This window comes from Tenrec ecaudatus, chromosome 13, assembly GCF_050624435.1.
Source record: "Tenrec ecaudatus isolate mTenEca1 chromosome 13, mTenEca1.hap1, whole genome shotgun sequence".
NCBI lineage: Eukaryota > Metazoa > Chordata > Mammalia > Afrosoricida > Tenrecidae > Tenrec > Tenrec ecaudatus.
In genome coordinates this window covers 59,501,425-59,515,471 of record NC_134542.1, presented here as the reverse complement: position 1 = coordinate 59,515,471, position 14,047 = coordinate 59,501,425, and the positions used below count along the sequence as shown (strand labels likewise).

Here is a 14,047-nt window from a genome sequence, read left to right as displayed (position 1 = left end):
GGGAATCAGATTGCCATGGCCCGTAGTTCTTCACCCCTTACCCCCATCTGTTTGTGTGCAGCTTGTTTTACACTCTTGAGATTTGATCTAACTTTTTGAGCTTTGTTTAAAACTGCTGGGAGAGACCAGCTTGCAATAAGCAATTCAAATCACCTTAACAGAAATGCTTAAGGGAAGATGAGAATCTCCCCAAATTGCTTTCATTTTCTTTTCTGTGTGCAGAACAGTTCTTGTTGAATAACCAACTACTATTAGAGACAGAAAAACTGATAAGGGAAGGAAAGGCATCAGTTATCAATCTTCTTTTAACCGAAGGGTATTTGGTAGTCTTTCTTCCAATTGCCAAAAATACACAGTACACCCAGCTGTTTTCAATTACAGTTGATGGCCACAGGTGATAGTTCTGATGTCTACATTGATGTCAGATGTTGATGGCATCTTTTAAAGTCTAATAATAATCATTCCCGGTTTTGCTCTCTTGTTTAGCATAAGAAAACCAGTTGTCTTTATGCTGTAATGGACAATCTAGTCAAATGCACTCTGCAGTTAGCTGGACAACAATCAGCCTTCAAATACCCAGCAATAATGAATGTCCCAGGAAGAAACACAAAAGCCAAGGTCACTGACCTTGAGAGCTGGGTAGGAAAGGAGGACTCACAAAAATGCAGATTTGGTTTCTACTTTAAGAAGCATTCTTGGACTAATCTTGTGACCAGCCGGCCATATTTGAGACTTCATTGTTATCTCACTTATTTCTGGAGATTCTAAGAGAATCTAAATGTGCTCTGTTCACATTTCCCCCGAAATTTGGGGGCCCTCGCTGATTAACCCAAGTCAATGGGGAGTTAGAAGTATCTCCTAATGAGTGAATCCCAGCACTCTTTGCTGATGCTTTGTAGGAAAGCTAACGTGCGGCATCTGTTGCACAGTTCACTAATCCATCTCCCCTGTGGAATTGTGATAGCTTGTGTTTAGTAATTATGACTTGGGTTGGCATCTAATGTCCCTCCATGTATTTCTGTCTCAAGAAAAACTACAGCATGTTTTTGGTTTTCTTTGTTGTGCAAACCTTTTCCCTTTTAGCAGACAGCTTCATGGACAGAGATACATAATTTTTTAATCCCTCTACCCACGGGGCACAAAAAAAGAAAAGAAAAACGACAGTAAACATCTTTCCTTCTCTTACTAGCATTGCCCCTAACTGTTACATGTTTGAAGGCAAAATCTTTACTTCCATCTATTTAATAGTGGAAGTTGTTTTGTCTAACAGGGTAAAATCTGTACTCTGGATGTCTCTGGATCTTAATTTTATTTCTAGCCTGACCTCTGACTCATTAGACAGAATTCACACAGCAGTGGAATTCTCAAGAAAGAAACAGCACCCAACTTTGTACCTTGTACTGGACCTTTCTGCCACGGATATCTGAGGCATGCATTCCTCAGCATCATTTAGAGTTCTGTCCCAAGTGAGTGGAGTGTGTGTGTGTGTGTGTGTGTGTGTGTGTGTGAGAGAGAGAGAGAGAGAGAGAGAGAGAGAGAGAGAGAGAGAGAGAGAGAGAGAGAGAGAGAGATTGATTCCAGAGTTATTTAAGAGTTAGGCCAAAGTTTGATATTTCTACCTTACCATTCTGATTCTAGGACATGATACTAATGAGTTTCATACTGAGGTTTTGGCCTTTGCTAATGATCGTTATGGGGAAAAATTGGGAATGTATAAACAAGATACATAACTGCTAAATTTTGAAGGCTAAATTTCAATCATTTCAAAATATGGTTTTAATTTAACTTTCTTAGGGAAATGGCCCCCTATAAAATTTTTAATTAATTGGGGATGATGGGAAGGAAAGAAAGAGGAGAGTAAGAAGCCGGCGAGGGTGGAGGGATGGAAAGGAAAGAGAACATCAGCCCAGGAGACGAGGAAGGAAAAGAGTTAAGTGGGATCGGAGGAGCTGCCCGGGCAGCCCTGGGGGCTTGGCTGCTCGTAGCAAAGCCCAACCCACTGCCCCTAAGTCCACAGCGACTGCACGTTGTCATACACTGGACGGGCACGAGGACAAGGGAGCGGATGCATTTGGCACAGGGGGCAGAACTTACGCAGCCATGTCCAGGGAGCACACACCTCAGGGAGCTTTGTCGTCAGCCCTAGACTCATGAGGATGTAACTCAATCATGCTGTGTGCCAACACATTTGGGAACGTAAATATACATAAGCCTGCCTAATTAAAATGCTCTAAGGCTTACTTAGTTCAGCTGAACAGTGGCACACTAGCTAGATCTAATGGCAAGGTAATCAACTAGGAGGAGCCTGTTGGTGCAGTGGTTATGATGCTCAGCTGCTAACCCAAAGGTCAGCAGTTCAAACTCACAGGTTGCTCCCGGAGAGACTGGTTTGCCCAGCTGCATCGGTGACGATTACGGCCCTGGAAACCCCATGGGCGCCGTGCTAGTCTTTCCTGTGGGTCATGTGAGTCAGAATTGACTCCTCCTCAGAAATAGGTTGTTGGGTTTGGTGGTTTTATTTGTTTGTTTTGTTTGTCATGAACAGGAATGGACATATGCTAAAGAAATAGAGTGGAGAAAGTTAGGGCGATGGTTTTTATTTTCTCCTTATAACTTTTTGAATAAAATAGGCTGAATCCCCAGTTAGAAACTAGCATTTCTCTCCCCGTCCATCACAGCAACATTTGAGAAAGCTTCAGGGACCCAGTGGTTTAGAGAACTGCTGTGTCAGCCAGCCTTCGGTAGGATTGATTGTCCGTGTTTGGGAGCGACCAGTGAAGCTCAGCGAGGGACCAGCCAGGTCTGTAAAGAAATGGTGAGCATCTGGACAGGTACTGGCACAGACCTCCGCCAGGTGCACGACTGGACAGTGTTCCCTTGTGCCGTACATTGGGTCACGAGGACGGCATCTACCACCACCACCTGCCAAGTTGTGCCCTACACATTTTTACATACACAATCGACTTTGTTTTTACAACGTATAGAGGTATCTGCCTCGCTTCCTGATTTAGCAGAACACAAAACTGAGACGCAGGTGCCTTGTAGCTTGTCGCAGACATAGGAAATGGCGAAGCTGGCATTGACAGGCATGCTGTCTGCTCCAAGTCTCTGTGCTCCTTACCCCTTCCTATACACGGTGATATTAAAAGCCAGGTGGGCTGCATTCTAATAAGCAAAGGTTCCTAGAGCTGACAACAACATGTAACAAACACTGTGAGACACTCTGCACTGACTGCTGGCATGTGTTACTGTGAACTGGAGACAGCCCACCACAGACATGGGATTCTGTGAGGACTTGTAAATGATAAGATGTTGGACATTTATGTATGTTACTGGACTGAACTAATGGGTCCTAGTATCATCAAGATAATTCGGGGTTACACTTGCTGGTTTTTAAACCCTTACTGTGTTCTGGTCACCAGGTTCATCTGTACCTCCCAACTTCTTTAGGCTATTCAGTCATCGAAATCCTATGGCCTCATATGAGCGTGAACATGAAAAGGATAAATGAATAGAAAAAAACACGGTTTGATGCTTGCTCACTAGTCTTCCCCGTGCCCCCCCGCCCCCCGCGAGTTGTGCACCCATGGTGTGATTTGGGTTGTCATAAGAAATCGTCTGTCCTCTTGTCTTATTTAATTCTCTACGGTGTCCTTGACACTGTCTTGTACAAAGAAACAATGAATAACTTAGTTTTAATTTATTTGTTTGTCTCGCTTATGCTTGATTGGAGCAATTGAGAAAAATTACATTCATAAATCTTCTTGCCAAGATAATTAATTATGCACGGAATACTCCAAGCTGCTTCTGATTTTCATTAATGAAGCAGATTATCTACAAAATAAAATGCTGCTGTTGTTGAAGAGAAAGGCCCGCTGCTCCCCGTTCAAGGAAAAGCAAGTGCACAGTTTTGCGTCTGGAAAACAATGCCTTTTAAAAAAGCTAATGTGGTATGTTTATGCTTGTCAGGCTACCTCCTCCCAAGACTTTTTTGTTTTTTTAGTATGTGGTTTTCATCTACTTTTCTTTCTTTTTCTTGCTAATGCTTTAACTCTTACTTAAGTTGCCATCATTCTGGTCACTTCTATTCTTTTCTGAGGGAAAATTAGCTGACCTGTTGTCAACAATGTTAGCCAACAGACAGGAACTGGAAACACAGGGAATCCAGGACAGACAAACCCCTCAGGACCAGTGGTGAGAATGGTGATACTGGGACAGTGGAGGGAAGGTGAGGTAGAAAGGGATAAATGATTACAAGGATCTACATATAACCTCCTCCCTGGGGTATGGACAACAGAAAAGTGGATGAAGGGAGACGTTGGACAGTGTAAGGTATGACAAAATAATAATAATTTATAAATTATCAAGGGTCTATGAGGGAGTGGGGAGGGAGGGGAAAAATTAAGGAGCTGCTACCAAGGGCTCAAGTAGAAAGCAAATGTTTTGAGAATGATGACGGCAACATTTGTACAAATGTGCTTACACAATGGATGTATGTATGGATTGTTATAAGCGTTGTATGAGCCCCCAATAAAATGATTACAAAAATAATTAGAGAAATGAAAGAAAAATAAAATAAAGAGAGAGAACATATTTTAAAATGTTAGGCCATAAGCACTTAGAAGCCAAGAAACACTAAGTGCATCTTTAAATTGCTCTTAAGAGAGAGCATGCATTAGATATTCAGATAGCCACATTACTATTCATCTCAGTAATCTTTGCTCTAATTCACCACATAATTTTTCTTTTTCTTAAGGGATGAAAGTGCTTGACAAGCCTAGCATTTTATTAATCCAAAGTTTGAAGGCTCCTATGTTCCCTTACAATAAGGACAGGGCTGGCCAAAAACCAATTTTGTTTGTCATGTTTCCACGATGATGAGTAATTCTTTACCCCCCAATGAATCATATGCTGCTGCATTTGTTTCTCTAGGTTCCATATTGCTTGAGGATCAAAATATCATGCAATTCATCCAGAAACATAGGAAAATAGAGCAAAGGAACTAGAATGTTGGCAGGTGTTGACTTGGAGGAGAAGATAGCTAGAGCTCCCTAAGAGGGAGAAGAGAAAGTGGTGGTGATGGGGGGGCGGGGAGCTAGCATCGAATACAGGGTGATGGTGGTTGATGAGTGGTTTGAATTGTTGAATGTAGAGTTGATGGTATGCGATGTAAATACCCCTACCTAATTCACAATTTCAAAAAATCACTTAGAAAATAAAATAACTAATTACATGAGGTGTTGGTTGTACCTAAGTAGCATCAAGTTCATCTTTTTAGTTGCTATTCTTTTTTTAAATTGTTTTATCAGGGGTTCATACAACTCTTATCACATTCCATACATACATCAATTGTGTAAAGCACATTTGTACATTCATTGTCTTCATCATTCTCAAAACACTTGCTCTCCACTTAAGTCCCTGGCATCAGCTCTTCATTTTTCCCCTCCCTCCCGTCTGCCCCCTCCCTCATGAACCCTTGATAATTCATAAATTATTATTCTGTCATATCTTGCCCTGTCTGATGTCTCCCTTCACCCACTTTTCTGTTGTCTGTCCCCCAGGGAGGAGGTCACACATAGATCCATGTAATCAGGTCCCCCTTTCCAACCCACCCTCACTCTATGTTCCCAGTATCACCACTCACACCACTGGTCCTGAAGGGTTCATCTGTCCTGGATTCCCTGTGTTTCCGGCTCCTATCTGTACCAGTGTCCATCCTCTGGTCTAGCCAGACTGGCAAGGTAGAATTGGAATCATGATAGTAGGGGGAGGAGGAAGCATTTAGGAACCAGAGGAAAGTTGTACTTTTCATTGTTGCTACATTACACCCTGTCTGGCTCATCTTCTCCTTGAGACCCCTCTGCAAGGGGATCTCCAGTGACCTACAATTGGGCTTTGGGTCTCCATTCCGCACTCCCCCCCTCATTCACTATGGTAAGATTTTTTGTTCTGATGATGCCTGATACCTAATCCCTTCAACACCTCATGATCGCACAGGCTGGTGTGCTTCCTCCATGTAGGCTTTGTCGCTTCTGAGCTAGATGGCTGCTTGTTACCTTCAAGCCTTTAAGACCCCAGATGCTATACCTTTTGATAGCCAAGCACTATCAGCTTTCTTCGCCACATTTGCTTATGCACCCATTTGTCTTCAGCAATCGTATCATGGAGGTGAGCGCACAATTATATGATTTTTGGTTCTTTGATGCCTGATAACTGATCCCTTCGGCACATCGTGATCACACAGGCTGGTGTGCTTCTTCCATGTGGGCTTTGTTGCTTCTGAGCTGGATGGCTGCTTGTTTATCTTCAAGCCTTTAAGACCCCACATGCTATATATTTTGATAGCCAGGCACCATCAGCTTTCTTCGCCACATTTGCTTATGCACCCGCTTTGTCTTCAGCGGTTGTGTTGGAAAGGTGAGCATCATAGAATGCCAATTTAATAGAAGAAAGTATTATTGCACTGAGGGAGTACTTGAGTGGGGGTCCAATGTCCTTCTGCGACCTTAATACTAAACCTATAAATATATGCACTAACCCACCCAAGGGGAGGGTATTGTTTATATCTCCACAGGGAAAGAAGGACCAGACTTCAACCCTGACTTCAACCCAAGATGTGAATGCAACATGCCGGCATGGAGTAGGGAACCAGTGGAGAGGTCTGGGTGCCAGCCCCAATCCCAACTACTAAGTGGACACCTGCCCCTTCCCCTGAAGAATTTATTTCAAAAGACAGCATTGATTCTGCAACTCCAGGAGAAGGACATATCTGATCGGAGCACACGGGTGCTGATGAAGGGGGAGGAGGAGAGAGTGGAGCACATCCTGGCCCACCAGGCCTTGAGGATGATGTTCCCACTCAGAGTAGCCAGTCTACAGAGAGGACCACAGGGTCAGCCCCACTATGAGGCATGACGCCCCTCACTGACCCACAGCTCTACAGAGGACAACATCAGAGACACAGTGTGGGAATTTCACGCGATCTGATCCCGCCACACTGAGGCAAAACACTAAGGGATGCAACAGAACAGCAAGGAAATGGAGCAGCAAAGTCCCCAGGGAATGCTGAAGGAGGATTTGGGGGCCAGGGCATGGTGCCCCAACAGACTGGATTGGAAAACACTCCTAAAGGCCAACAAACAGTCCTTGAACTAACTACAAGCTTTTCTTCTTGTTGTGTTTTTTTTTTGTCATAGGTTTGTTGTTGTTGTTTTGTTGTATATTGTTGCTTGGTTTTGCTCTGTCTTGTTTTTGTGCATGTTATCATCTCCGCAGGTCTGTCTAAATAAGATAGGCTGGATGAACAATCTGGAAGAGAAAACAATGGGACCAACAGTTCTGGAGGGACATGGGAGAGGAGGGGGGGAGAGGAAGTGGTGTTAAGAAACCCAGAGACAAGGGGAAAATAAGTGATCCAAACTGGTGGTGAGGAGGGTGTGAGAGGCCTGGTAGGGCATGATCAAGGATAATATAAAAAAAAGGAATTGCTAAAACCCTGGTGGTGACTGAGCATGATAGTGGGACAGGAGGAAAGTCAAGGGAAATAGAGGAAAGAACTGGGAGGCAAAGGGCATTTATAGGGTTCTAGATAAAGACATGTATATATGCACATATATTTCTATATGAGGATGGGGAAATAGATCTATGTGCATATATTTAGTTGCTATTCTTATAGAATACTGTATACTATAAATTATATGTACTTATAAGTTATATTGAAATTATAATAAAATGGGGGGAAAAGTTGAATTTGCAGAAAATACCTCGCTGAATAGAACTGCTGATTTCATCACACTAGAACAGTAGTTCTCAACTACTGTGGGGTTATTTTGCTCCTCAAAGGAAATGGAGCAATGCCTGGAGATGGTCGTGTTTGCCAGTGGTGGGTAAGGGACAGCCCTTCTGCTCACCATTCTACAAGGGCCAGATGAACGTGGTGTTGGAATCCACTCCATGTCAATCAACGTGGATTTTGTTTGTTTTTGTTTTAAATGTCAGTAGTGCAAAGCTTGAGAACCTTGCATTAGAAGGGATCTCCAAAAGATTGAGTATAAGTTCATACGCTTCCATCTTTAAATAAGAACCAGTTTATCCTGGCTTCCTATTTCTTCCTGGCTATGTGTTTGTCCATTTTGGCTCAGAGCAGTAACATAAAAGCATAGATAAAGATCTGTTTCTAGTCCATGCAGACCAGAAAACCTCTCTTACATCACTCACCTCCTTTAAAGCCCAGCCACCTTATCTGAATATGGGGTTGTGACAATGTGAAATATCACAATAAATATTCCATCTATTTGAATTGAGGATTTAAAAAGAGAGTTCTGCTTATGGTTACAAACAAATGATTGGATCAAAGAAATGTATGGTAAGCTTATTGACAATTGAGCAGAATTGTGTCTGTAGTCTGGATACTGAGCTCCAGCAAGCCTGCAAATGTATCAAATCCAACCTCCCTCCTCCCATCCTCCCCCCCCCAACAAAAATCCCCCTAATAACTGGGCATCTAGTCACACAGGTCAAGAAAATATTTCTTCTTACCAGAGTACTATTCAAAGAGCATTATGTTAGTTTTTACTGCTTTTCACTGAGGTTAAAAGCACTGTAGCATAATTCAGCATCCTCATTTCTGTCCCACTTTCAAGGAAACTGCAATTAACATTTCAGAATTTCAAAGAAATGGGTCTAATAATTAGTGACCTGAAATGAAGTGAGAAAAGAGAGTCTAACCAAAATAACAATCTATAAATTATCAAGGGCTCATGAGGGAGGGGGGAGCCGGCAGGGAGGGGAAAACAACAGAGGACCTGATGCAAAGGGCTTAAGTGGAGAGCAAATGCTTTGAAAATGATTAGGGCAAAGAATGTACAGATGTGCTTTATGCAATTGATGTATGTGTATGTATGGATTGTGGTAAGAGTTATATAAGTCCCTAATAAAATGTTTTAAAAAAAAGAAAGAAAGAAAAGAGAGTCTAAGAATAGAATACAATTCCTTTCAAAACTGCCCACTGCTGTTCTCCCATTTGTAAAATCAATAAATAATCATAATGGATAAATCCTGTTTGAATATTACTCACTTGGACAAACAACATGGTATTCTGAACCAGAGGTTTTGGAACCAGACCAGCGATTTGGCCATAACTGCTTGAGTAGCCACTCCAGAGAATGGCTTATGCACCAAGTGACCGAGCATCGTTTGTTGAGGCCGGCTACTTCACCAATATCCCCAGGGGTTACCTGGTTTTCCTGCTGGTCCCACTGACAGATCTGCATAACCTGCTCCAATTCCTTTCTCTGTTGCTTCAGGTATTTGTCCAGTTGCCTTCTCCTGTCTTGTAGAAGCTCCAGGAGGCTGTCGATCTTCAAGCAACTGCTATGAGCTCCCTGGACCAACTCAGGATTCACATTAGGACCGTCGCATTTGAATTTTTCTATGAACTCCGTGAGCTGTTGGCTTTTGTTTAGAAGGGCTAGAGATCGCTCTAAGAGTTCTAAAAAAAAAAAAGAAAGAAAATAGTGGTATAAGCAAGTTTTGCATAGTAAAATTCAGAGTATTTCTGTAGCTAATACACACTGTATATTAATTATACATCACACTGTAACAAATTTCAAAGTGGCATAGTAGCTCTGTGTTTGGCTGCTAACTGAGAGGTAGGCAGGTCATGTCCATCAGCCACTCTGCTGGAGAAGATGTGGCAGTCTGTGTCCACCATGATTGCCAGCTTCAGAAACCCTGTCACTCACTGCCATTGAGTCAGTTCTCCCTCAATGGCCCTACAGGGGCACAGCCCTGGGGGTTTCCAAGACTGTAGCTGCTTACAGGAGGAGCACGCCTCCTCTGTCTCCCCTCCAGCAGCCAGCTGGTGGTTGTGAATACTGAAACTTGAAACTACCAGTCCAACACAGAGCCACCTCATCACCCTATAGAGCAGCTAAAATCTGTCCTATAGGGTTATTGAGTTCTACAGATTCCTATAGGGTCACTATGAGTCCGAACTGACTCAACGGCAACAGGGTTGGATTTTCGATGTTAACATAAACTGACTACAATACTGGACAGAAACAACTAGTCACATTTACTCAGCCTCATTATCGATGGAGAATTAAATCTTCCTATTGCATATTCTTACAACAAAATGTTTGTCCCATGCACAACTCTTATGACAGTCACAGTTTTTCCTTTGTACATGGGACTATTTGATTCCTGTCTGGCTTTGCCACTAGGCTCTCGTGCAAGATGAAGACAAGAACCACAGCATCTACAGAATTTGGCACAGCGGCCTGGCACGAGGGAGCTTCTCTGGAATTTTGGTCGAATGCTTACATGAGATAGACTGTATTAAAAATCACATAAGCAAGAAAATGACAAATTCTGGAGTCCAGAAGTCCTCAAAGATGGAATAAAGAAAATTGAGACTACTTGGGGACTTAGAAGTGGTAAAGCAATAGAAAGAGAAGCCAAGATACCAGGCTAAGGAAAGAGAAGATATTTATAAAGTAAATGAGAAACAACACTTTGGGGCACATTTGTTGTGAAAAGAAAAGAAAATGACAGACTAGTATGTCTGGAGAATATACTCTTTAGTTGTAGGAGAGGGAAAACTGTAATGGACAGCCGAAGAATAAATCCCTTACCTAGAATCACACCAATAAAAATGTACTGAACATGTCGAAAAGCCATCTTTTGCTCAGTAGTTCAGTGTTCTTGCCACTATACTGTGATACTTTCACATTTGCAGTCTGCAGGACTGCAGCGCTTCTGCTGAGGTCATGGGACCAGTGATGGTCATGGGACCAGTGACTTCTTTTAACTGGTGCCCTTGATTCAAAAGCTAAAAGAATGAATGAGACAATGTACTATAAAGATGCAGTTTGAGATGGAAAGGAAGGAATTTGAAGGAGGGTGTGCCACACGATCTAGATCTGGTCGATAAATTATAAGAACTCTCTTCTCTGAGTGAGGAGGTTTTGTTTATGTGCACTGGGCAATTTGATTGGGAGTTAGCCTTACGAAGAAGCAACGAAACAATCTTAGATTTGAACCAGGGCAGAAAAATGGCTCGATTTCAATCAGGTAGGAAAGTCAAGTGAGCACTAACATTCAAGCACATCTCTCGAACAGAGAAGTGGAAGCAAACACGAATAGCAGGTAAAGGGGGGCAGAAAAAGAGGTCTAGAACAAGGTCTGGGAAACTGAAAGAAAGGGCGGAAGACAGGTACAAAGGAACTGGTTTTGGGGGAATGTGTTAGTTAGCATGGCCGAAGGGGCAGTTCTGCGGCGTCCCGTAGAGTTTGTTAGGAGTTGGAATCTACCACGGCAGTGAGTTCAGTGTTTTTGGGAGGATAGGAATTGGGGTGACCTTTGAACAGATTGATGCTGGATTCTTTGCATCAAGGAGCTTGTGTTATTACACACACATGGGTATATGAACAGAGTTTGCTCCTGGTATTCCCCCCCTTTCTATTAGGTATTATACACTTGACTTTATTTTATCATTTTATTAGGGGCTCATACAACTCTTATCACAATCCATACATACATCAATTGTGTCAAGCACATTTGTAGATATGTTGCCATCATCATTCTCAAAACACCTGCTTTCTTCTTGAGCCCTTGGTATCAGCTCCTCATTTTCCCTTCCCTCCCTGTTCCCCCATCCCCCATGAACCCTTGATAGTTTATATATTATTATTATTTTGTCATATCTTACACCATCTGATGTCTCCCCTTGACTTTTAAAAATTTGTGTGTGTGTGTGTGTGTGTGTGAGTGAGTGGGTGAAGGTTTATAGAACAAATCGGTTTTCCAGTCGTATAGGTCCGTGCGTTTGCAGCTCCCCCTGGTAGTTTCAGTGCCCCCCAGAGGGTGGTATCGCCCACTGTGGGAAACACTGCACGGTCCAGAGAGCGATGCATCTTCCTTTCCCTCACACTCTTGGAAACTATGAAAAAATGTGTTCTGGGTATGAAAAGTTTGCACAATCTACACTATTTGTCTTTCTGTGACTTCACTCATCACAAGGTCTTCCAGGCATACTCAGCTAATGACGTGTTTCCAAGAGGCATCGTCCCTCCTGAATCATGTAAGGTATCCATTGTGTCCAGGTGTCAGGCCTTGTCTGGCCACTCCTCTGATACTGGCCATTGAGGAGCTTTCCCTTGTTTCTTTGACTATCGTGAGTACTGCTGCCACGAACAAGGCATCCATAAGTCTTCGTGTCACCATCCACTGTGTAGATCCATGCCACATCTTCAGGATAGATACTTGGTCATAAGATTTCTGGATCACATGGTATTTCTATTGCTAACATTTTATTGAGAATCAATGAAGGTTTAGAGGGCATCCGTTTACATTCAAGGATTCACACACATTGTTTCATCTCATTCACCGTAATCCCCTGAATGTAACATCACCCATCTTGCCTCCTCCCTGGCCTTCCTGTCTCCCTTCCTCCTTTTTGCCTAACCCTTCTGAACTTTGTCCTCCAGTAAAACCTGCCTCCTTGATCCTGAATGGTTGATTCTTGTAAGGTGTGCACACCTCACGAGTGTGACCGGTCCACTAACGGATCTGTCTATTGTTATGGAAGAAAGTGTATCACTGGGTGGAGGAGCCATACTGTTTCCCACAGAGGTGGGACCATTTGGCAATTCCATCCGTGGTGAGTGGAAATTCTAGTCTCTCCATACCCTCACCAGCATTTGGGACTTTCTGGTTTGGGGTTGTTATTTTTTTTAACTTGTTATTAATTCTGTTGTGAAATTGTATCTCATTCTTATTTTGATATACGTCTCTCTAATGGCTAATGATCACAAGTATTTCTTCATGTTGTTGTTGGCCACTTGAATGTCTCCTTCGGTCAAGTGTCTGTTCATGCCCTCTGCCCATTTTGATTGGATTGTTTGTTGTTGTTGCTGTTGTTCCGACGCTGCAATCTCCTATAAATTTAGAGGTTTGTAACTTGTCCGATATGTCATTGACAATTTTTCCAGTCTATTTTTACTTCCCAGGTTCTCTTTATATTATAGTAATGAAAGCTTTATAAAATTTAATTCAATTAAAAATCATTTTATTGGGGGCTCTTGAAGCTCTTATGACATTTGATACATCAATTGCATCAAGCATATTTGTACATGTATTGCCATCATCATTTCCAAAACATCTTAACCCTTGGTATAAGCTCCTCTTCCCCCCACCCCCACCCACCCTCATGAACCCTTGATCAATAGTATATTATTATTATTGTACTGAAATCTTCTGATAGGAATAAATGTCTAATTTGGAAGTCTCAAGTATCTGATTTGTCTTCTACTCTTTTCAGGCTTTTAGTTATGTTTGATGGACTACTAGGATGACTAGGTTTGTCCCTTTTTTGTCTTTTATGGTACTTACAGTTTAACTTTTACTTTTAGATCTTTCATCCAATTTGAGTTGTTGGTTTTTTTTCTATAATGTGAAATATAGGTCCCGTTTCATTTTTTGCAAATGGATATCCCATTTTGCTAGCATCATTTGTTAAATAGATAGCATCACCCTCATTTAATGACTGCCAGTACTTTGTAAAAGATCAGCTCTCCAAAGATGGATATATTTACCTCTGGGTTCTCAGATATGTTCCATTGTGCCAGGCTGCTTTCACAAGCACAATTGTGTGGTGGCTTTTGAGATTAGGAAATACGAGGACTCCTACTTTATTCTTTATTAGTGCTTTGCTTATCCAGGCTCTCTTTCTTTTCCATACGGTTAGTGATTCGTTTTCTTGTTGCTTTAAAGAATGATGTTGAAATTCAAATCAGCTTACATTATATCTGCAGATCACTTTGAGTGGTATTGACATTTTCAAATGTTAAGTCTTCTCATCTATGAGCATGTTCTTCTTCCATTTATGTAGGTCTGTTCTTGTTTACGATAGTAGTATTTTTTCATTTTCTTTATATAAGCCTTATGTATCTCAGATTAGATTTATTTCTAAATAGTTCATCTTTTGAGTGACTGTTATAAATAACACTGTTTTGCTGATTTCTTTTCAGCGTTTAATATATATATA

General features: G+C 42.0%; 1 protein-coding gene across 4 annotated transcripts in view; it reads right to left on the bottom strand.

The window, feature by feature from the left end:
* The window catches only part of CCDC141 (coiled-coil domain containing 141), a 229,118-nt gene that overhangs the window by 145,290 nt on the left and 69,781 nt on the right, over window positions 1-14,047 (bottom strand). For all 4 annotated transcript variants that reach the window (XM_075529468.1, XM_075529470.1, XM_075529471.1 and 1 more), the window contains one exon: window positions 9,237-9,490. In XM_075529468.1, the coding sequence (XP_075385583.1) occupies window positions 9,237-9,490 (254 nt within the window). The remainder of the gene's footprint in view (window positions 1-9,236; window positions 9,491-14,047) is intronic.